Below are 24,611 nucleotides of genomic sequence, written 5' to 3' on the forward strand. Positions count from 1 at the left end.
AGGTTAGGAATGCTGTGATGCACGTGTAGCGCAAAATTTTATGCGTCGTCATTACGTCCTGTACCTAAGTTCTATAGGTATGCACAGCGTTGACATCGGTTTTTAACATTGGCGTTAAACTAGACATCGGGCCGATCCCGACGTTGCCCCTATTCAGATATATTCACCGACTATATCGTGCATCCCTATTGGTAATAAGCCAATTTGACATTTGCTCAGTACATTGTTTTCGCTGAGGAAATGTATGAGTCTGCTGTTAATGATAATGCAGAGGATTTTTCCCAAGATTGCTGTTGATGCATATCACTCTGTATTTATTGGGGTCAAATTTGTCTTCTCTTTTGTGGATTGAGGTGATCAGTCATTGGTTCCGAATATTGGGGAAGATGCCAGAGCTGAGGATGAGGTTCAAAAGTTTATGTATAGTCAATAGGACTTTGGTCTATATTTTATCTTTTCATGTAGGATACCATCAATACCACATAACTTTTTTGTTGGAGGGTTTGTGTTTTGTCCTGTAGTTCATTCATTGTAATTGCAGAATCCAGTGGGTTCTGCTTGTCTTTTAATAGTTGGTTCTAAGATTTGTATTTATTCATGTATATTTTTCTGCTATTTGTTATAGAGCCAAAAAGATTAGAGAAGTGGTTTATCCATACATCTCTGTCTTGGATAGGTAACTCTTTGTTGTTTTAGTGTGTTACAATTTTCCCAGAAGTGGTTTGATTCTCTGGTTTCTACAGTTACGTTGAGCTGATTTCTGATGTGCTGTTCCTTCTCCCCCCTCTGCCTGTCTCTCTCCGTCTCTGCCTGTCTGTCTTGGTCTCTCGCTCTCTCCCCAGTTGTCTGTGTCTCTTTCTCTCTCTGTTCTCTCTCCTTACCGCTTAATCTTTCTGTCACTATTTTTCTTGCTTGTTTTTGCTCTTTCTTTCTCTTTCTTTCTGTCTGTTCTCTCTCCCTCCCCCCTGTCACTTCAGCTCCACGTGATCCACTGTTGACAAAGACCTACCGTCAGAAGACACCCCAGGGCCCATTGGCTGGCCTCCTAATTTGCTCAGCTCTTTTGAACCAATCCGAGGGGGCGGTGACGTAATGCTCTCACCCAGCGAGGTTCCTGGCAGGGGGCCAACGCGGCGCAGTGCATTGTCGCGTTGGAGCCCTGTGATTGGTCGGTCAGTTCAGTGCTGGCGCCGTGCCAGTTCTAGACAGAGGGAGCTAGGAATGAAAACAATAACAAGCAAGAGAGAGAGAAGTGTTAAGGTGGACCGTGTCAGAGAAGTGTTAAGGTGGACCGGGGACAGTTCACATGAACTGAGCCCTAGTGACCCAATTCTGTTTTGGCCTGAATAGCAACTCGATGAATCACCGTTTATGGATATATCAGAGGAGACGGTGGAGAAAATAGCCTATCTCTTGAATTGACTTTTGCCTGTTTGATTTGAAATGTACCTCAAGTATAAGTCCCTCTACTTACTTCATGGACTCGATGAACTCTCACTCTCCATGCAAGTTGTTTTGTCTGGTAATAAAATGAAAGGTTTTGTAAGGGGGTGCATGACCTCATGACTGCATGTGTTGATAAATGTGCATGAGTGAGTTCATGTCTCCTCTCGCTCTCTGCATTTGTGTATACATGCATGAATTGGTCTGTCTGTCCATCGCGCTTTCCTTATTCTATAGTCATTGTCTGTGTGTAGTCGCTAATTATTGTCTCATTAAGGTGATCTAATTGAAAGTAGCTTTGACAGGCCCAAAGTAATCACAGGCCTAATGAAACACTGCTTTTTCTCAGGGAGAGAGTAAAGGCGTCCGCATGCTTCCTAGACAAAAAAGATCTGAAGAGTTTGTGCCTATATTATTCCGACATTTTACACCGTTTAATTTTTTTTTGGTGCAGACTAATGTCTTTTAAGGGAGTGTGCACCGCTCTTCTTTTAAGGGAGTGTGCACCGCTCTTCTTTTAAGGGAGTGTGCACCGCTCTTCTTTTAAGGGAGTGTGCACCGCTCTTCTTTTAAGGGAGTGTGCACCGCTCTTCTTTTAAGGGAGTGTGCACCGCTCTTCTTTTAAGGGAGTGTGCACCGCTCTTCTTTTAAGGGAGTGTGCACCGCTCTTCTTTTAAGGGAGTGTGCACCGCTCTTCTTTTAAGGGAGTGTGCACCGCTCTTCTTTTAAGGGAGTGTGCACTCCCGTTCAGTTCGGCTAGCAGACTTCAGCTAACCGCCATGCGAACTAAAGAATGCTGACACCTTAACACCGGTTTCGTCTTCCTATTCACACATGGGAGCCAGCACATTCACCAAGGTGGGATATGGGCTTGGTTTGGATAAATGTGTGTTGCGTTCACTAGTCATGAAATGTTTTGAAACGTTTCCCCCTGGACAGCTTGACCTGACTCAACTTATACAGCTTTGATCGAACACTATGATTAGTTATGGTAAAAGAACATATGGAAAGGCTGTTGATATCACACGAATAAGCAACTTCTGATATCATTCATGTCAATCCATCTCCAAAAAGGCATACCCATTTGAATGGAATAACACATGGTTCTGCAAATAAGACAATTGGGCCATAAATTCTGCAAATTATAATTTGCCTATAAGACATGTCCATAACCTCTATAAGGTTATTTAGCTCATAATTAAAGCTGCAGCGTTTTCACGGAAAAGTTGAAAATTACGGTCGAACGAGCCACAGCTGAGCAAAATTAGAGCGAACAGGAGAGAAAGTGGAGGAGAACGGATAGGAGATTGCGTATTAGGGTTTTTGGCTCCCTCATCGGATCCTTCACCATTAAACACTCCATTTGAAATACTATCCCTTTAAGGCATAATCTGTCATTTGTTTCTCAGCCCAATAGCAGCTCCGCCACTTGGTTTGCTATTCAGCTGAGGGATGGGTCTAAGTTGCTATTCAGCTGAGGGATGGGTCTAAGTTGCTATTCAGCTCAGGGGTGGGTCTAAGTTGCTATTCAGCTGAGGGATGGGTCTAAGTTGCTATTCAGCTGAGGGATGGGTCTAAGTTGCTATTCAGCTGAGGGATGGGTCTAAGTTGCTATTCAGCTGAGGGATGGGTCTAAGTTGCTATTCAGCTGAGGGATGGGTTTAAGTTGCTATTCAGCTGAGGGATGGGTTTAAGTTGCTATTCAGCTGAGGGATGGGTCTAAGTTGCTATTCAGCTGAGGGATGGGTCTAAGTTGCTATTCAGCTGAGGGATGGGTCTAAGTTGCTATTCAGCTGAGGGATGGGTCTAAGTTGATATTCAGCTGAGGGGTGGGTCTAAGTTGCTATTCAGCTGAGGGATGGGTCTAAGTTGCTATTCAGCTGAGGGATGGGTCTAAGTTGCTATTCAGCTGAGGGATGGGTCTAAGTTGCTATTCAGCTGAGGGATGGGTCTAAGTTGCTATTCAGCTGAGGGATGGGTCTAAGTTGCTATTCAGCTGAGGGATGGGTCTAAGTTGCTATTCAGCTGAGGGATGGGTCTAAGTTGCTATTAAGCTGAGGGATGGGTCTAAGTTGCTATTCAGCTGAGGGGTGGGTCTAAGTTGCTATTCAGCTGAGGGGTGGGTCTAAGTTGCTATTCAGCTGAGGGATGGGTCTAAGTTGCTATTCAGCTGAGGGATGGGTCTAAGTTGCTATTCAGCTGAGGGATGGGTCTAAGTTGCTATTCAGCTGAGGGATGGGTCTAAGTTGCTATTCAGCTGAGGGATGGGTCTAAGTTGCTATTCAGCTGAGGGATGGGTCTAAGTTGCTATTCAGCTGAGGGATGGGTTTAAGTTGCTATTCAGCTGAGGGATGGGTCTAAGTTGCTATTCAGCTGAGGGATGGGTCTAAGTTGCTATTCAGCTGAGGGATGGGTCTAAGTTGCTATTCAGCTGAGGGATGGGTCTAAGTTGCTATTCAGCTGAGGGATGGGTCTAAGTTGCTATTCAGCTGAGGGATGGGTCTAAGTTGCTATTCAGCTGAGGGATGGGTCTAAGTTGCTATTCAGCTGAGGGATGGGTCTAAGTTGCTATTCAGCTGAGGGATGGGTCTAAGTTGCTATTCAGCTGAGGGATGGGTCTAAGTTGCTATTCAGCTGAGGGATGGGTCTAAGTTGCTATTCAGCTGAGGGATGGGTCTAAGTTGCTATTCAGCTGAGGGATGGGTCTAAGTTGCTATTCAGCTGAGGGATGGGTCTAAGTTGCTATTCAGCTGAGGGATGGGTCTAAGTTGCTATTCAGCTGAGGGATGGGTCTAAGTTGCTATTCAGCTGAGGGATGGGTCTAAGTTGCTATTCAGCTGAGGGATGGGTCTAAGTTGATATTCAGCTGAGGGATGGGTCTAAGTTGATATTCAGCTGAGGGATGGGTCTAAGTTGATATTCAGCTGAGGGATGGGTCTAAGTTGATATTCAGCTGAGGGATGGGTCTAAGTTGATATTCAGCTGAGGGATGGGTCTAAGTTGATATTCAGCTGAGGGATGGGTCTAAGTTGATATTCAGCTGAGGGGTGGGTCTAAGTTGATATTCAGCTGAGGGATGGGTCTAAGAGGGAAATGGCACTGCTGTTAAATTCATAGATGACGCTTTGGATGCAAAGACTTGGTTACACATAGAAGACAGGACCATAGTCCATCAGTGCACTATCCCCTTCCATCCTCTTCTCCCCCCCCCAGCTTATTTTTCTGTTGCAAAGCACTTTAAAACATTTTCCATTTCACACCCTAATGAACACATCCCTATAGTAGAGCTGTTTGTTGGGGGGTGTAGTATACAGTAGCCTTTCATCCCTAGCACCCTACTGCTACCCTTCGCTGGGCAAAGGGCTTCCTCAAACCGGGGTCTCTTTTTAAATGGTAATTCACACTTTTTTCTGCTCCTCTGTGGGCCGAGATCCTTCATCCAACAACACCAGACTGGCTGGAATAGGCTGCATCCGGCAGGGATGGAGAGAGATTGTGTGTGTTTCAGGCTGGCTAGTGTGTGTGTGTCAAGCAAGCTAGTATTTTTGTGCTTGTGTGGGCTCGAACAACCCGTCCTTGTGCATTAGCCAAGGGACAACCTCCACCCTGATGCTTTCTTCCAGAAGGAGAGGATGGTGGTGGTGACCATGTCAATGAGCACTCCTTATCCTTGATATGGTGTCATAGCACTGTTTGAATTAAAGATCATATACATGGATAACAGCTTTTAGTGTTTTTTTACATTTGAATTTACTTTTATTTAACTAGGCAAGTCAGTTAAGAATAAATTCTTATTTACAATGACCGCTTACTGGGGAACAATGTGTTAACTGCCTTGTTCAGGGGCAGAATGATAGATTTGTACCGTGTCAGCTCGGGGGATTTGATCCAGCAGCCTTTCGGTTACTGGCTCAATGCTCTAACCACCGTGGTTTACGGCTACCTGACGACACAATTTTCTATTTGGTACCTCTGATATTGAACTCTGCATGGTTGTGGAAGAGCTTGTAAGTGAGTGGTTTACGCCTGCTGTACTCTGTCATGTGACAAATAAACTTTGATTTGATTTTTAATGACAGCAATCCCATCCCAAGCAGACGCATACATCCAGTAAATCCCAGACTATGCACAAAGCTCTCCCTTTAAATTGGATACCAGGCTCTCTCGTGATTCTTTCTCTATTAGCCAGTTTTTTCTTTGGTGCTTTACATGATGTTTGGTGTTCTTAGTTTAGGTCCTTTTGCCTTTTAGATTCATTTAGATTCATTTATGTTCTTGTGTATTTAGAAAGGAATTTGCCATGTTTGTATTAACTGCTATGTTGGTGAGAATAAACTGGACCTTCAACATGACCTTTCCCGTCTCTCCCCAGGGTCAGCTCTCCGGACAGTGGTCTGCACTCTTCCTCGGCACCCGGCAGCACGGACCCCTTCAGCGAGGAGCCGGCCCCCAAGTTCTGGGACGAGCTTGGTCAGATCGGCCTCCCCGACGACATCAACGTCCAGTCCCTGTTTGACCCCACAGGCCAGTGCTGTGCCCACCTGCACTGTGCCGCCTGGTCCGAGGGGGTATGTCGTGGCGAGGCCCAGGACTCGCTGCTCTATGTGGACAAAGCCATAGACTCTGGGAGCACAGAGGTGAGTGGTGACAGAACAAAAACTTTGGGGTATGGTTGTTAGGATTCAACCCTGCGTGTGTTTGCCCTCAATGTCTTTAAACAAGTGACCAGAAAATCAACCACACTGTCTTTGCCAGCTCAGTATTGATGTCCATATTGCCAAGACTGTGAAGACATGGAGATTCAGTCATAAGCATTCAATCACACTGTCATTCTGATGACGGTGGTCTGTGGAAAGACAGCGTTATAATTAAGGGGCTGAAGGAAAGTTTGAACCGTGTCTCCAGGCCACCATACACACTGTACCGTGGTGTCAGGGTGAAATCAATGGCGCTACTTAGTGTTCAGGTTAGCTGTGTTTCTCTACCGCTTCCCCCACAATGTTTTGACTGACAACTTGTTGTGTGATTTATGATTACGAACCGGCTAATTGATTTTAAGGGGAACGTCGGGAAGTAAGTGGACTGTCTTGATTATGTTCACGGTTGATCATAAATGGTATTAATAAAGATGTGAGGTTGAAGGGGGCACCGAGTAGTTCAGCAGGTCCCGGTACCCCCTTTTTTGGGGATGGGGGATCTTGTTAGTATTTGAGTACAGCCAGAAGAGGACTGGCCACCCAGCCTGGTTCCTCTCTAGGTTTCTTCCTAGGTTCTGACCTTTCTGCAGCGTTTTTTCCTAACCACTGAGTTTCTACATCTGCATTGCTTGCTGTCGGGTTTTAGGCTGGGTTTCTGTATAAGCACTTTGTGATATCTGCTGATGTAAAATGGGCTTTAAATAAATTGGATTGATTGAGAGTAGTGTGTCGCTACTGTGTCATTTAGCTCAGCGGAACTTTCCATTACCACTTAACACAATGCAAAGTGGGGGAGGGAGGCCACATTACAGGTTAATTAATTCACTATATTTTATCTTGTTCTTTTGCTGTAAGGACTTGATATTGATTGCTGGCTGAGTTGAAATATAACTGTCTTAACGTGTACAACAGTTTTTTTTAGTACTGCTTACATGAGGGACTCAACATGTGATGACTTTTACATGCCATGTACTACACTGCTGACTGTATGATTGGGATTGAGCTTAAGGGTGTGTGTCTGGGCACAGTTACAGTGCATTTAAAAAAAGCCTATTGTTGGTTTGTTGTCTGTGCTGAGGGCAATGCAGCTATAGTTGTGTGTTTGTGTGTGAGAGCTGATGGGGCCCCGTTAAAGGTCATCTTTGTCACTATAATAAGGCTCATTGGAGTGTGAAGCAGAAAAGGGCAGGAGAAAGCACATCTGGAGGTCAACACACGCAGGTTTCTGTCAGCTGGTTATAGATGGATTTTGGCCGGTAAAAAACAAGAAATAAATATATACAATTATTTTATCAGCTTTCCAATATATGGATGGATATATATGTATCTATCTACACATACAGTTGATGTCAGAAGTTTACGTACACTTAGGTTAAAACTCGTTTTTCAATCACTCCACAAATGTCTTGTTAACAAACTATAGTTTTGGATGGCACAAGTAATTTTTCCAACAATTGTTTACAGACAGATTATTTCACTTATAATTCACTGTATCACAATTCCAGTGGGTCAGAAGTTTACATACACTAAGTTGACTCTGCCTTTAAACAGCTTGGAAAATTCCAGAAAATTATGACATACTTTGAGTCAATTGGAGGTGTACCTGTGGATGTATTTCAAGGCCTACCTTCAAACTCAGTGCCTCTTTGCTTAACATCATGGGGAAATCAATAGAAATAAGCCAAGACCTCAGAAAAAAAAATTGTAGACCACCACAAGTCTGGTTCATCCTTGAGAGCAATTTCCAAATGCCTGAAGGTACCATATTTATCTGTACAAACAATAGTACACAAGTATAAACATCATGGGACCACGCAGCTGTCATACCACTCAGGAAGGAAACACGTTCTGTCTCCTAGAGATGAAAGTACTTTGTTGTGAAAAGTGCAAATCAATCCCAGAACAACAGCAAAGGACCTTGTGAAGATGCTGGAGGAGACGGGTACAAAAGTATCTATTTCCACAGTAAAATGAGTCCTATATCAACACAACCTGAAAGGCTGCAAGCTCCCAACTATTATCTAATCAACGCAACATTATCCCACAACAATTATCCCGCAACATTATCCCACCCCTGGTTAGCCACTATTGGCTTTAAAAGCCAAATCTAACACAATATCTGCCAATTAACTTCCAGCAATATTGCCTCTGTCTGCCTGTGTGGTGCGCACATTTGTCTATCACTCCAGTTGTTATGATTTAAAGTCTTTTGGGTTGAAAGAACATACTTTCCCCAAAACCTTCTCAATTCAATTTCAACTGTAAAGTAGTAAGTAATTACAGTATATAGTTTGTATCTATTATTTGTAAACTTTGCCACGAAATGAGCTGCAACAGTACAGAACCATCGCTAGACCGCCATAGAATAGGTCAACTTTTTTACTATGGGGGATAGTAGATGAATTTACAGTAGGCTACTGATTTTTACTATGGGGGATAGTAGATGCATTTACAGTAGGCTACTGATTTTTACTATGGGGGATAGTAGATGCATTTACAGTAGGCTACTGATTTTTACTATGGGGGATAGTAGATGCATTTACAGTAGGCTACTGATTTTTACTATGGGGGATAGTAGATGCATTTACAGTAGGCTACTGATTTTTACTATGGGGGATAGTAGATGAATTTACAGTAGGCTACTGATTTTTACTATGGGGGATAGTAGATGAATTTACAGTAGGCTACTGATTTTTACTATGGGGGATAGTAGATGCATTTACAGTAGGCTACTGATTTTTACTATGGGGGATAGTAGATGAATTTACAGTAGGCTACTGATTTTTACTATGGGGGATAGTAGATGAATTTACAGTAGGCTACTGATTTTTACTATGGGGGATAGTAGATGCATTTACAGTAGGCTACTGATTTTTACTATGGGGGCTAGTAGATGCATTTACAGTAGGCTACTGATTTTTACTATGGGGGATAGTAGATGAATTTACAGTAGGCTACTGATTTTTACTATGGGGGATAGTAGATGCATTTACAGTAGGCTACTGATTTTTACTATGGAGGATAGTAGATGCATTTACAGTAGGCTACTGATTTTTACTATGGGGGATAGTAGATGCATTTACAGTAGGCTACTGATTTTTACTATGGGGGATAGTAGATGCATTTACAGTAGGCTACTGATTTTTACTATGGGGGATAGTAGATGCATTTACAGTAGGCTACTGATTTTTACTATGGGGGATAGTAGATGAATTTACAGTAGGCTACTGATTTTTACTATGGGGATAGTAGATGCATTTACAGTAGGCTACTGATTTTTACTATGGAGGATAGTAGATGAATTTACAGTAGGCTACTGATTTTTACTATGGGGGATAGTAGATGCATTTACAGTAGGCTACTGATTTTTACTATGGGGATAGTAGGATTTACAGTAGGACTGATTTTTACATTTACAGTAGGCTACTGATTTTTACTATGGGGGATAGTAGATGCATTTACAGTAGGCAACTGATTTTTACTATGGGGGATAGTATATGCACTTACAGTAGGCTACTGATTTTTACTATGGGGGATAGTAGATGCATTTACAGTAGGCTACTGATTTTTACTATGGGGGATAGTAGATGCATTTACAGTAGGCTACTGATTTTTACTATGGGGGATAGTAGATGCATTTACAGTAGGCTACTGATTTTTACTATGGGGATAGTAGATGCATTTACAGTAGGCTACTGATTTTTACTATGGGGGATAGTAGATGCATTTACAGTAGGCAACTGATTTTTACTATGGGGGATAGTAGATGCACTTACAGTAGGCTACTGATTTTTACTATGGGGGATAGTAGATGCATTTACAGTAGGCTACTGATTTTTACTATGGGGGATAGTAGGGAGGCTACTGATTTTTACTATGGGGGAGTAGATGCATTTACAGTAGGCTACTGATTTTTACTATGGGGAATAGTAGATGCATTTACAGTAGGCTACTGATTTTTACTATGGGGGATAGTAGATGCATTTACAGTAGGCTACTGATTTTTACTATGGGGGATAGTAGATGCATTTACAGTAGGCTACTGATTTTTACTATGGGGGATAGTAGATGCATTTACAGTAGAATACTGATTTTGCTGTTCTTTACTCGTCTTGTTGGCTGACAAAGTAAATGAGATTTTCTAACATCAGAATCTGTTAAGAATCACTGCACATCGTTGCATCCTCTCAACTTGTTCTGTCAAATATGAATTACTATAATCTAAATCTGTCATTCTGAGCACTAATCAGTTTATGTACCTAAATCATCATGTGGGTCCGGGACATTTCTCAAATGTCTGGTAAATTTAAAATCCTGCTAGTCAAATGTCCAGCGCCATATTTTCCTAACGGAATCCCTGACACACACACACACACACACACACACACACACACACACACACACACACACACACACACACACACACACACACACACACACACACACACACACTGTAATGTACCTCACATAGATTTTTATTTGTACACATGTACACTCAGATGCTGCAGCCTGCTATACACTCACCCAGTTCTGAAATTCATACACTGCTGACGCACGCACTACCCACACACACATGCCATCCTCACCTCCATGTCATGTTCGCCTGATTGCATTTACACCCTAAATCAGCAACACTATCGGCAGATTGCTCCTTTAGCTGTCAGCTGAAATGTCAAGCTGGTGTGTGTGTGTGTGTGTGTGCGCGTGTACACTTGAGTTTTTGTGTGAGTGTCTTATTGACAAGTATGTACAGTGCCTTCAGAAAATGTTCACACTTGACATTTTCAATATTTTGTTGTTACCGCCTGAATTTGAAATGGATTAAATGTACGTTTTGTGTCACTGTTCTACACACAATAGTCCATAATATCAAAGTGGAATTTTGTTTGTCGAACATTCCAGAAATTAATAAGGAATGAATGGTTCAAATCTCTTAAGGCAATAAGTATTCAACCCCTTTGTTATGGCAATCCTAAATGAGTTCAGGAGTAACAATGTGCATCACTTAAGTTGTATGGACTTGTGTTCAATGATAGTGGTTGACATAACTTTTGTATGACCACACACATACAATTATCTGTAAGATCCCTCAATCGAGTAGTGAATTACAAGCACAGATTCAACCACAAAGACCAGGGAGGTATTTAAATGCCTGGCACAAATAGGTAAATATGTAAACATTAAAAAAAGCATACACTGTATATCCCTTTGAGCATGGTGAAGTTATAAATTAGACTTTGTCTGCTGTATCAATACATCCAGTCACTACAAAGATACAGGCATCCTTCCCAAATGATTTGCAGAAGAGGAAGGTAACTGCTCAGGGATTTCACCATGAGGCCGATGGTGATTTAGAAAACAATTAGAGTTTAATGGTTGTGATGTGAGAACTGAGGATAGATGAATAACATTGTAGTTACTCCACTTACTAACCTAAATGACAGTCAAAAGAAGGAACCCTGTACAGAATACAAATATTCCAAAATATCCAAATCCAACACAATGCACCACTCAGTACCACATATTTTCAAGCTTGGTGGTGGCTGTATCATGTTATGGGTATGCTGGTCATCGGCAAACACCAGGGAGTTTTTTAGGATAAAAAAGTCTAAGCTATAATTACAGGCAAAATCCTAGAGGAAAACCTTTTCAGTCTGCTTTCAACAGACACTGGGAGACAAAATCACCTTTCAAAACCACCATAGACTTTAACACAAGGTCAAATTTGTTGCTTACAAAGATAATGTTCCTGATTGGCCAAGTTACAGTTTTGACTTAAATCGTCTTGAAAATCTATTCCAACCCTTGAAAATGGCTGTCTTGTAATGATCAACAATCGACTTGACAGAGCTTTTAGATTTTTAAAAAGAACAATGGGCAAATATTGTACAATCCAGATATGCATACCTCTTGGAGACTTACATAAAGACTCACAGCTGTAATCACTGCCAAAGGTGCTTTTACAAAGTATTGACTCAAGTGTGTGAATACTTATGTAAATAAAATAAAAAAGCAAATATTTCAAAATGTTTGTGTATTTTGTCATTATGGGGTATTGTGTGTAGATGGGTGAGAGAAAAACATCAAGGGGTATGAATACTTTCTAAAGGCACTGTGTACCTTATGGATGAGTGTGTATCGAACTATACATTGTGTGTGTGTGTGTGAGAGAGCTTGTATAGCACTACAGAAACACCATTGTTTTTCGGCCGGCAGGCTGTGTGTTGGTTGCCCCGGCAGTTCCCTCCCTCCCTTTCCACCAGTGGTATTCTGCCCCTCCAGTGTGAGTTGACGGCGTTTGGCAGTGAGCCATGAAAAAACCCTGGTATTAGGACATCAGGATAATCTTTCAGACCCTTACAATGTAGCCCTGATTTTTAAGATGCCATTGCCTTATCTCCTGTTGAAGTGCCAGCTTTCGAGAGGAAGGATTACTGTATGCCCGACTGACTCATTGATATGCCTGCCGACAGGTCCAACACGACTACGGCCAGGTTTTTGTGAACTCACTATAGCAGCGTGTTAGGTTATACTATTATGTAGTTGGATATGTTGTCATTTTGCTAGATATTTAAAATGTTAAATCAACAGGCTTCTAAGTTGTACTTGAGTATGGTGTTGTGTCACTAGTATTTATTAAGGATCCCCATTAGCTGACCTTCCTGTGGTCCAAACAGGAATAAAACCATACCTCGTCGTAAATCAAAGGCCTAAATAAATAAAACGGTACATCAAACTAGACATTGTGCATTATACATATGTACATTGCTCTATTACTACACATTTTCACTATAAAATATCTTACAATATTTCAATATTATTACAGTTTGTGTGTGGAGTGCTTGTGTTAGTGTGTGTACGTATGCGTATGCGTGCCTCTTCACAGTCCGTGTTGTGCCGTGCTCAATTTAGTTACTTGATGTGAAAGAGTTCCATGTAGTCATGGCTCTATGTAGTACTGTGTTTTTCCCAGAGTCTGTTCTGGACTTGGACTGTGAAGAGACCCCTGGTGGCATGTCTTATAGAGTATGAGTTTCTGAGCTGTGTGTTCGCTGTTTGAACAGACAATTCAGTGCTGTAAACATGTCAATGCCTCTCACAAAGAAGAGTAGTGATGCAGGAAGAGTAGTGATGACTTTGACTCAGGAGAGATTGACATGTGTTTTATTTATACTAGCCCTCCATGTACATTTGAGTTCTGGTTGAACTGTAATTTGCCTGCGTCCTTTGTGGCACAACTGAGCAGTAGTCCAGGTGTGATAAACTAGGGCCTGTTGGACTTGTTTGGTTGATTGTGATGTCTCCATCTTAGCTACTGTTTAATTGTATATTTTTATTGAACCTTTATTTAACTATGCAAGTCAGTTAACACATTCTTATTTACAATGACGGCCTACCAAAAGGCCTTCTGCGGGGACAGAGGCTGGGATAAAAAAATACATAAAATATAAATATAGGACAAAACACACGTCATGACAAGAGAGACAACACTACATAAAGAGAGACCTGAGACGACAACATAGCATGGCAGCAAAACATGACAACACAGTATGGTAGCAACATAATAACAACATGGTAGTAACACAACGTGGTAGCTGCACAAAACATGGTACAAACATTGGGCACAGACAACAGCACAAAGGGCAAGAAGGTGGAGACAACAATACATCACACAAAGCAACCACAACTGTCAGTAAGAGTGTCCATGATCGAGTCTTTGAATGAAGAGATTGAGATAAAACTGTCCAGTTTGAATGTTTGTTTCAGCTCGTTCCAGTCGCGAGCTGAAATGTCAGTTTACAATCTAGGGTTAGACAAGCAGTTTAGTCTCCTCCAATTGTTCAATTGCCACATTATTCATTACCAGATTTAGATGATATTTAGGGTTAGCAAATGATTTGTCCCAAATACAATGGTTTTTGTTTTTTGATATATTTAAGATGAGCTTATTACTATCCACCCATTCTAAAACTGACTGCAGCTCTTTAAGGGTTGCAGTAATTTCACTGGCTGTGGTATCTAATGTTATCAGCGTACATAGACACACAGGCTTTACCCAAGGTTAGTGGTAGGTAGGTCATTCGTAAAAATAAGAGAAAGTAAGAGGCCAAGACGGCTACCTTGAGGTTTACTTTGTGTTAGAGGCTTCCATTAATAAATAATACCCTCTGTTTTCTGATAGGTGGGTAACTATCGACCAACAATATGACAAAGGATGTAAAGCCAGAACACACGTTTTTTTCAACAGCAGACTATGATCGATAATGTCAAAACCTTGCACTGAAGTCTAACAGAACAGCTCCCAGAACCTCTTTATTATCAATTTCTTTCAGCGCCAAGTCTAGGACCAAAAGGCTTCTCAACAGCTTCTACCCCAAGCCGTAAGACTGCTGAACAATTAATACATTTGTCACCGGACTATTTACATTGACCCTCCCCCCTTCCTTTTGTACACTGTTGCTACTCGTTGTTTATTGTCTATGCATAATTACTTCACCCCTAGCGACTTGTACAAATTACCTCAGCTAACTTGTACCCTCGCACACTGACTCTGTACCGACCGGTACCCCCTGTATATAGCCTCGTTATTGTTATTGTATTATTTTTTACTTTCGTCTATTTGGTAAGTCTTTTTACTCTTCTTGAACTGCACTGTTGGTTAAGGGCTTGTAAGTAAGCATTTCACGGTAAGGTCTACACTATTTGTTTTTGCCGCATGTGACAAAGTTTGATTTGACTCCCTGTAGTTTGATTCAATCAGTGTCGATGAAGATGAGGAGACGGGCTAACCCTCCTCCTACAATTTCTGTGGCCCCGTGGAAATATAGTTATCATGAAGAAATCCCCATCAAAATCCATCTGTTTAAGCTAGAGGCATCTGCAGTGTTCGTCAGACCATGAGGCATCCTGAAAATCAGTCTTCTCACCAGAACGTCTGTAGCGTCCCAATGCTTTGTTCTGCAAACTACTATGACCCTTCTGTAGAAAGAACAGCATCACAGGAATCATCTGATGTCATAGCAGCCTCTTCTGCCAACTTCTGTCTGTATCACAGTTTGGGCTACACACCTCTGTGGAAAGGTGATTCTCTCACGTACATGTCGGTTGTTTTCCTCTAGGATGCCCACAAGATTCAAATAAAATTTTATTGGCCACATACACGTGATTAGCAGATGTTATTGCGGGTGTAGTGAAATGCTTCTGCTTCTAGCTCCGACAGTGCAGTAATATTTAACAAATTACACAACATAAACCCAATACACACAAATCTAAGTAGGAATGAATAAAGAATATATACATATATGGACGAGCGATGTCAGAGCGGAACGGACTAAGATGCAGTAGAATAGTATAGAATACAGTATATACATATGAGATGAGTAATGCCAGATATATAAACATTATTAAGTGACTAAGATACTGTAGAATAGTATAGAATACAGTATATACATATGAGATGAGTAATGCCAGATATATAAACATTATTAAGTGACTAAGATACCGTAGAATAGTATAGAATACAGTATATACATATATATATGTATATACATATGAGATGAGTAATGCCAGATATGTAAATATTAAGTGACTAGTGTTCCATTCCTTAAAGTGGCCAGTGATTTCTAGTCTATGCCTATAGGCAGCAGCCTCTAATGAGCTGGTGGTGGTTGTTTAACAGTCTAATGGCCTTGAGATAGAAGCTGAAAAGAGGCTCGTCTGAAAGTCCCCAGTACCAGTTTAAAAAATGAATGGAAGTATATATGGAGATTGATAAAATAAGGGGTTCAATACCTGTAAAACAAAAATAATACAGTATATAAATAGTTTCCTGGTCTTTCTTATATCTCTCAGATATAGGACGGACACATCAGAACAAACTTCCTTTGAATTTTTGGGCGGGTAACATCTGTACCATGTCAGGAATCTGTTATTCAATGTGTTTCTATGGGCTAATAGCATTAATGACATATTCAATGGTCATCAAATATATATATATATTTTTTTGATACCATAAGTGATCTTAAAATTCTAAATCAAATGGCTGAATGATCCTTGGTTTGACTATCTTTAAACAATTCCAAATGTTCGCTTAGTGGAACGAAGGCTGAGGCTGTTCTGAAGTCAATATTACAAAGGTGTTTCTCAGTGTAGATCACTACCATCTTCAGTCATTTTGCATCCAAGTTGTCAGTACCAGGTGTTGTCATTATTGATAGAAAACAATGTTTTTTTTTACACCCCTTCCACACTAGAAATGACAATGCTTGTCTTTCATAATGTTTCATTAATGCATGGATTGGAAGGTTCAGAGTTCATTGGCATGTCATGCCTAAGTTTGCTTATCTTGCCAATGAAAAAGTCATTGACAATTACAGTATGTTTGCCAGTCATCTGTGCAGCCAGACTTATTTGCCATTCCCTTTGTGCAGTTTTTGAATTCCTCATCAATCACTTAGATTTAGATGTTTTTTTTACAGTCAGTTTCTTAATGGGTGCGTGCTTATCATTAACTGGAAGAAGCAATTTTATAATTACCTTCTTCATACTACTGAGCCAAGCTGTACTGTGCTTCCCTGGTTACGCTTCCACCAAAGTGGCTGGAACCGTCCTGGAAAGGACAATGTGAAAAGAACATTTCCAAGCCAGCACAGTACGGTTTGGGTTAGCACAATGGTGAAACAACGGTTATGTGATACCAGGCCGGTCCAACTTGTTGTTCTATTCTAAGTATCACTGGACCAGATATCCATCCATTGCATTTCTCCTCACTGGTTTGGTCCATTTGGACAGTAGCCATTTTGGCTATTTGTAGAGGGAGGGGAGGGTTTGTAGAGGTGGGCCACTATCATTTTGCCTCAACTATTACTCTTTGGGGCGTTGTGGGAGAAGTGGGCTCAAGCCAGTATGGCTTTATATTTCTGCTTTAGCGTAGGTTATGAAAGAGAACCATGTACCACACTGTGATACGATTACAGCTGTCTTGCTTGATTATTATTTTCAACAAAACAACGGAGGATTAAGGTTTGAAGAGAGGGTGGTGTCATTTTGAAGGGGATCACTTTTTCCTTCATTACTCCCTATGCCATCTCAAGGGACTTGATGGGTATAGTAAGCATATCAATAGAATTACAGAACATTGACTTGAATAATAAGACTAATAGCTATATTTCTTTGGTAATAAGTTATTGTCTGTGTTGTCCCGAGCCGCGCATGGTCCCGCATGGTCCCGCATACGACAACATGCCACAGGATGTCCTTCCCATGATGCCCCCAGGAAGTCACTGGAGCATGGGTGATAATTGTCTAACACTTGGTGTTAAAAGGTATTTGCAGGTTTTAGTATTTGACCCCCCCTCCCCCCGACAAGGGTTTGCTAGAACTAAGGAGAGGCAGAGAAAGCTAAAGGAGAGAAGGAGAAAGTGAGCAACATAAGTGCTGACTTGAACCATTTGAACTTGAAGGCCCCATTCTTTCTCGACTCTTGACAGTTTTCATTATTCAAAGGAGAACTCGCATTCTCTGGCCACGGAAATGTCAATGTATATTCAGGTGCTAGAGCCAGGTTCGTTCGCCTTGACCAGAGCACCTCATTTAGACAGTCTATTTGTTTGTTTTTTACTATAATCGCAATTCTCTACTATTACAGAGGTTGGCTTCAATTTGAACCTGGGTTTTGAATCCAATATGCTTTTATTTTCTTCATTTCACTGGTGAGGCCTGACAAAAAATAATGAGATTTTATGTGTAAAAGCACCAATGCTTTTTAGGCTGGGGGTTTAGAGCTGAAATGTGTCAATACCTAGCGATTGTTGTCAACGTGTGAATTAGTATGACATTTTTGTAAAGCTTGTAGTAAGTGCTGAAACTGAAATATAGAGCCAGTGGTTAATTGGCCGTAAAGATGAAGCATATGGTTCCAGCTTCCAATCACGATGCCTGAAAACCTGATCAGCTCAACCAAGGGTCTGTTCAGAACGTTCCGATTTGAAATGTATAGTATAGAACCGATATGATTGCCTGTCACCTTGAAAGGCAATTGTCAGGCTCGACTTGTTCCATTTCGATCTGTAACTTTTCAAAAGGTTTCAAATCACTAAATACCCCGGGTTTCTTCTCGAAAATGACCAGGTTGTTATCTTATAGGCGTTATTGAGTGAATCAGGAAAAACTAAGTATTCGAACTAGCTTTCTTAATCATTGTCTTTCTCTCTTTCGCTGTCTCATGCTCTCTCTCTCTGTTTTGCAGTGCTGTGCATACTGTAAGCGCCTTGGGGCATCCATCAAGTGCTGTGAGGAGGGCTGCTGCCGCTCGTACCATTTCCCCTGCGCTGCCGCCGCCGGAACATTCCAGGACCTGCGCCGACACACCCTCCTCTGCCCTGACCACCTCCATCTGGCCTCACAAACATGTGAGTATAGATCCTGTGTTCCACTGGGAGAATGAGGACAACTGGATTACACTATAGATGTGAAACAAACAGCCTTGACTTGGTGTAGGCTATATTGTCAGTGAGTGACACGTAGGTACACTATATATACAAAAGTATGTGGACAACTCTTCAAATTAGTAGATTTGGCTATTTCAGCGCTGACAGTTGTATTAATAATACAAAATTCTGCCCTGCAATATTTGCACTGGTCAGCTAAGTGATGTTATTGAAGTGGAAACGTCTAGAAGCAACAACGGCTCAGCTGCGAAGTGGTAGGTCACACAAGCCCACAGAATGGGACCGCCGAGTGCTGAAGTGCGTAACGCATAAAAATCCTCTACTCGGTTGTAACATTCACTACCGAGTTCCAAGCTGCCTCTGGAAGCAACGTCAGCACAATAACTGTTCGTCGAGAGCTTCATGAAATGGGTTTCCATGGCCGAGCAGCCACACACAAGCCTAAGATCACCAGGCGCAATGCCAACTGTCAGCTGGAGTGATGTAAAGCTCGCCGCAATTGGACACTGAAGCAGTGGAAACGCGTTCTGGCAGTCCGACGGATGAATCTGGGTTTGGCGGATGCCAGGAGAACGCTACCTGCTCCAATGCATAGTGCCAACTGTACATTTTGGTGGAGGAGGAAGAATGGTCTGGGGCTGTTTTTCATGGTTCGGCCAAGGCCCCTTCCAGTGAAGGGAAATATTAACGCTAGAGCATACAATGACATTCTAGACAATTCAGTGCTTCCAACTTTGTGGCAACAGTTTGGGGGAGGTCCTTTCCTGTTTCATCATGGCAATGTCCCCATACAGAAATGGTTTGTCAAGATCGGTGTGGAAGAAGTTGACTGGCCTGCACAGAGAACTGACCTCAACCCCATCGAAGACCTTTAACGCCGACTGCGAGCCAGGCCGAGTCGCCAAACATCAGTGCCCGACCTCACTAATGCTCTTATTGCTGAATGAAAGCATGTCCCAGCAGTAATGTTCTAACATCTTGTGGAAAGCCTTCCCAGAAGAGTGGATTATGTTACAGCAGCAAAGGGGGGACCAACTCCATATTAATGCCCATGATTTTGGAATGAGATGTTAGACATACTTTTGGTCATGTCTATTATGAAATTCACTCAAATCACCCTTTGTATGTTTTTGCAGTGTGTTAAATTCAAAGTGATGTTACTTTCTCATTGGATGAAATGTATGTAAACATTTTTGCAGCCTTTAGCCTAATGTTAACCTAATGGTCCATGGCAGGTCACTCCAAAATACATTTTTGTCAGAGGCTTTCAAACCTCACATGTGGTCCCATGTTTAAACAACATTATGGGCGATTTACGATATCTCTATTTAAAGATCATATACACTGCATTTCAAACAGTCAGCAATAATCTAATGAATGCAGGGCTTTTGGAATTATACCTTGGCGAATAAAATAATCACTGATCTGGCTTTCAAGTCTGTCTATGAAAATCCCCTTTTTGTTACAAATTTACCCAGAACCATGCATAATGCACATGAACTAATACTGACTACCTTCTTGTAGCAGACATTATAGAACAAGGACACAGGCCTCATCGGCAATCTCTCAAGCACAATGCCACATGCTACTGAGTAGCCAGCTAATCTTTATATTTCAAGTTTAGCCAACTTGGATTTGTTTGCTAGACCAGTTGAATGGTTTTAAACACACCCTTCTGTCCGTCTCCAGCTGTTTGAACAGCATACTAGCCTCTCCACTTTGTTCAGATGTTGAAATCAAGTGGCCTACCTTATTTCTCAGAATGAGAACAAGTTGCCGATTCCTTATATAATTGTGTTTTATGCTTATAGCACGTTTATTAAACATAGACCAGACCGCTAGTATAGCAGTCTTTGGCTAACATGCTACTAGCAGTACGTGGTCTAACTGTTTCAGTGTCTGTTCTGGGAGCAATTTGAGGAGTGGAGACGGGTATTGTTAGAAAGTTTAACTTTACAGTAAAATACATTCTGAATGTCTTTCAGTATCCGTATGACCGATTCTGCAAATAGTCAGAGAGGAAAAAGTGATCTCTCATCTTTGTTGTTGTGGCAGGGGGAGGAGCTTGGTATGTGTGTGTAAATGGGAAGGTGCACAGTTGCAGCAAAAGGAGCAGACGAGACCAAAAAGAAAACATGAAACAAACGCTCATAAAAAAATAACCACACCTCACCCTTTTGATTCTTGCAATACAGTCCTTTGGAATATTGCGCTAAAAGATCAATTCTAATTAATTTGATATATCGTCCAGCCCCAGTTGGGGTAGTGTTGGAGATGATTAATATTACGTTGAACGATTTAGAAATTTCCCTTTTTAATATAGTGCCTCCCTGAACTGTCTTTTTTAATATAGTGCCTCCCTGAACTGTCTTTTAATATAGTGCCTCCCTGAACTGTCTTTTTTAATATAGTGCCTCCCTGAACTGTCTTTTTTAATATAGTGCCTCCCTGAACTGTCTTTTTTAATATAGTGCCTCCCTGAACTGTCTTTTTTAATATAGTGCCTCCCTGAACTGTCTTTTTTAATATAGTGCCTCCCTGAACTGTCTTTTTTAATATAGTGCCTCCCTGAACTGTCTTTTTTAATATAGTGCCTCCCTGAACTGTCTTTTTTAATATAGTGCCTCCCTGAACTGTCTTTTTTAATATAGTGCCTCCATGAACTGTCTTTTTTAATATTATGTCCCTTTCCTAAACTGTCCCTTTTTAGTATTTATTTTCTCCTCACCCACAGCTAAAGAGGAGGTGAAGTGCTTGTTGTGTGACAGTGCTGGGGACCTGCAGGACCAGCTCTTCTGTACCGCGTGTGGGCAGCACTACCACGGGGTGTGTTTGGACGTGGGTGTTACCCCCCTGAAGAGGGCCGGCTGGCAGTGCCCCGAGTGCAAAGTCTGTTTGACCTGCAGGTAAGGGTCGACTCTGTAGCATAACTTACCAGATGTGAGCTTGTTAATTAACTGTATGCACTAGTAGCCACTGTGCTAGTTAGCTGTATGCATTAGTAGCCGTTTTGCTAGTTGGCTGTGTCTGCTAGTTGGCTGTGTTTGCTAGTTGGCTGTGTTTGCTAGTTGGCTGTGTTTGCTAGTTGGCTGTGTTTGCTAGTTGGCTGTATTTGCTAATTGGCTTGCCCAAATTAAACGGCCTGCTACTCGGGCCCAGAAGATATGAAATGCATATACTGGTATATTTGGATAGACAACCCTCTAAAGTTTCCAAAACTGTTAAAATAGTGTCTGTGAGTATAACAGAACTGATTTAGCAGGCGGAAACCTGGGAAAAAATCCAATCAGGAAGTAGTTTTATTTTGGTTTTGTAGTTTTCTATTCAATGCCATTACAGTATCTATTGACTTAGGACTCCATTTGCAGTTCCTATGCCTTCCACTAGATGTCAACAGTCTTTAGAAATCGTTTCAGGCTTGTATTCTTATAAAAGAGGAAGTAAGGCCAGTCTGAACGAGTGGACCCTAACGTCTCGCAGAGCTTTTTCATGCGCAAGTGTAGTTCTTGTTTAACTTTTATATTGACGACGTTATTGTCCGGTTGAAATATTATAGATCATTTAGGCTAAAAAAACTACCTGAGGATTGAATATAAACATCGTTTGACATGTTTCTATGAACTTTACGGATACAATTTGGATTTTTTTGTCTGATTGTTTTGACTGCATTTGAGCCTGTGGATTACTGAAGAAAACACGCTAACAAAACTGAAGTTTTTGGATATAAAGAGACTTCATAGAACAAAAGGAACATTTATTGAGTAAATGAATGTCTTCTGATTGCCACCATATGAAGATCATCAAAGGTAAGGGATTAATTTGATCTCTATTTCTGAGTTTTGTAATGCTTCTGCTTGGCTGGTTACTGTTTGTAATAATTTGTCAACTGGGCTATGTTCTGGGCTAGGTATGCTTTCGCCGAAAAGCATTTTATAAATATGACACTGTGGTTGGTTTAACAAGAAGTTCATCTTTAAACCTATGTAAAATATGTTTTGTTTTTATGATGAGCATTTCTGTATTTGAATTTGACGCTCTGCAATCTCACTGGATGTTGGCCAGATGGGACGCTAGCGTCCCACGTACCCTAGAGAGGTTAAGTAGTGTCGTACAACCAGTGTTTGACAGGGTAATGGCTAGCAGGCAAGTTTTGGAACCAAAATTATTTTCCAATCGTTTCGTTCTGAACAGAACACCTTTATTTTTTGTTCTGTTCCACTGTTCCGACCTCAATTACCTCGACTAACCTGTACCACCGCACATCGACTCGGTACCAGTACCAATATCCCCCATGTTTATCAAACATCAAATTGATTAGAGTTGCAAAGAAAAAGCCTTATCTCAGACTGGCCAATAAAAATAATATATTCAAATGGGCAAAAGTACACAGACACTGGACAGAGGAACTCTGCCTAGAAGGTCAGCATCCTGGAATCGCCTCTTCACTGTTGACTTTGAGACTGGTGTTTTGCGGGTACTATTTAATGAAGCTGCTAGTTGAGGACTTGTGGGGCGTCTCTTTCTCAAACTAGAGACACTAATGTACTTGTCTTCTTGCTCAGTTGTGCACCGGGGCCTCCCACTCCTCTTTCTATTCTGGTTAGGGCCAGTTTGCGCTGTTCTGTGAAGGGAGTAGCTCACAGCGTTGATCTTCAGTTTCTTGGAAATTTCTCGCATGGAATAGCCTTCATTTCTCAGAACAAGAATAGACTGACGAGTTTCCCTGTAATCAATCCCTCAAATGCTGATACTCAACTAGTCTAAAGAAGACCAGTTGTATTGCTTCTTTAATCAGGACATCAGTTTTCAGCTGTGCTAACAATTGCAAAAGGGTTTTTTAATGATCAATTAGCCTTTTACAATTATTAACTGGGATGAGCTATCACAACGTGCCTTTGGAACACAGGAGTGATGGCTGCTGATAATGGGAATATGTAGATATTCCATATAAAATCATCTGTTTCCAGCTACAATAATAATTTACAACATTAACAATGTCTACACTGTGTTTCTGACCAATTTGATGTTATTTTAACGGGAAAAAAAGTGCTTTTCTTTAAAAAAAAGACATTTCTAAGTGACCCCACACTTTTGAACGGTAGTGTGTGTATTTAAAAAAACATGTTTATGTAACCTTTTATTTAACTAGGCATTGCTGTAGCGTTAAGATTTCCTGACTTCACTGGGTCTAAGGGGCCTAGCCCGAACCATGAAAAACAGCCCCAGACCATTATTCTTCCTCCACCAAACTTTACAGTTGTCACTATGTACTTCACCCGTCGGACTACCAGATGGTGAAGCGTATTTCATCACTCCAGAGAACCCGTTTCCACTGCTCATGTGTCCAATTGCGGCGAGCTTTACACCACTCCAGCCAACGTTTGGCATTGCGCATTGTCATCACTCGCTCTGATAAATCTGGCTCAGGACAATGACCCAAAACACCCCTCCAGGCTGTGTAAGGGCTGTTTGACCAAGGAAAGTGATGGAGTGCTGCATCAGATGTCCTGGCCTCTACAATCACCTGACCTGACCTCAACCCAATTGAGATGGTTTGGGATAAGTTGGACCACAGCGTAAAGGAAAAGCATTCCTCACGAAGCTGGTTGAGAGAATGCCAAGCGTGTGTATAGTTGTCATCCAGGCACATTGTGGCTACTTTGAATAATCTGAAATGTAAAATATATTTTGATGTTTTACACTTTTTTGGGTACTACATGATTCCATTTGTTATTTCATAGTTTTGATGTCTTCGCTATTATTGTACAACATCAATTCACCTCCCAAGTTTAGATAAGAAGAACCTTATACAATGCAATGAAATTATATTCACCTGAAGTGCTGGTACTGCTTGAACTGTGCCAGCAGTCTGAAGTATGGAGTCAGGTGTTGTTGCCAGCCATAGCTTTTCACCAGCACTGTACCATCCTCCAGTCCAAACAGCTGTGGGATGTTGACCCCTGTCACAGTGCTGTCCTTCACAACACCAGCAATCTCAGACAAAGTGTTCACTCTGTTCTTT

The 24,611-nt window shown here is 41.4% G+C and overlaps 1 protein-coding gene across 1 annotated transcript in view; it reads left to right on the forward strand.

Moving 5' to 3' along the window:
* Positions 1 to 24,611, forward strand: part of kmt2ca (lysine (K)-specific methyltransferase 2Ca) — a 297,312-nt gene that overhangs the window by 127,802 nt on the left and 144,899 nt on the right. Inside the window, exons 6-8 of the mRNA XM_052484247.1 lie at positions 5,816 to 6,080; positions 18,388 to 18,550; positions 21,324 to 21,495. Coding sequence (XP_052340207.1) covers positions 5,816 to 6,080; positions 18,388 to 18,550; positions 21,324 to 21,495 — 600 coding nt within the window. The remainder of the gene's footprint in view (positions 1 to 5,815; positions 6,081 to 18,387; positions 18,551 to 21,323; positions 21,496 to 24,611) is intronic.

This window comes from Oncorhynchus keta, chromosome 28 (genome assembly GCF_023373465.1).
Source record: "Oncorhynchus keta strain PuntledgeMale-10-30-2019 chromosome 28, Oket_V2, whole genome shotgun sequence".
In the NCBI taxonomy this organism is placed as follows: Eukaryota; Metazoa; Chordata; class Actinopteri; order Salmoniformes; family Salmonidae; genus Oncorhynchus; species Oncorhynchus keta.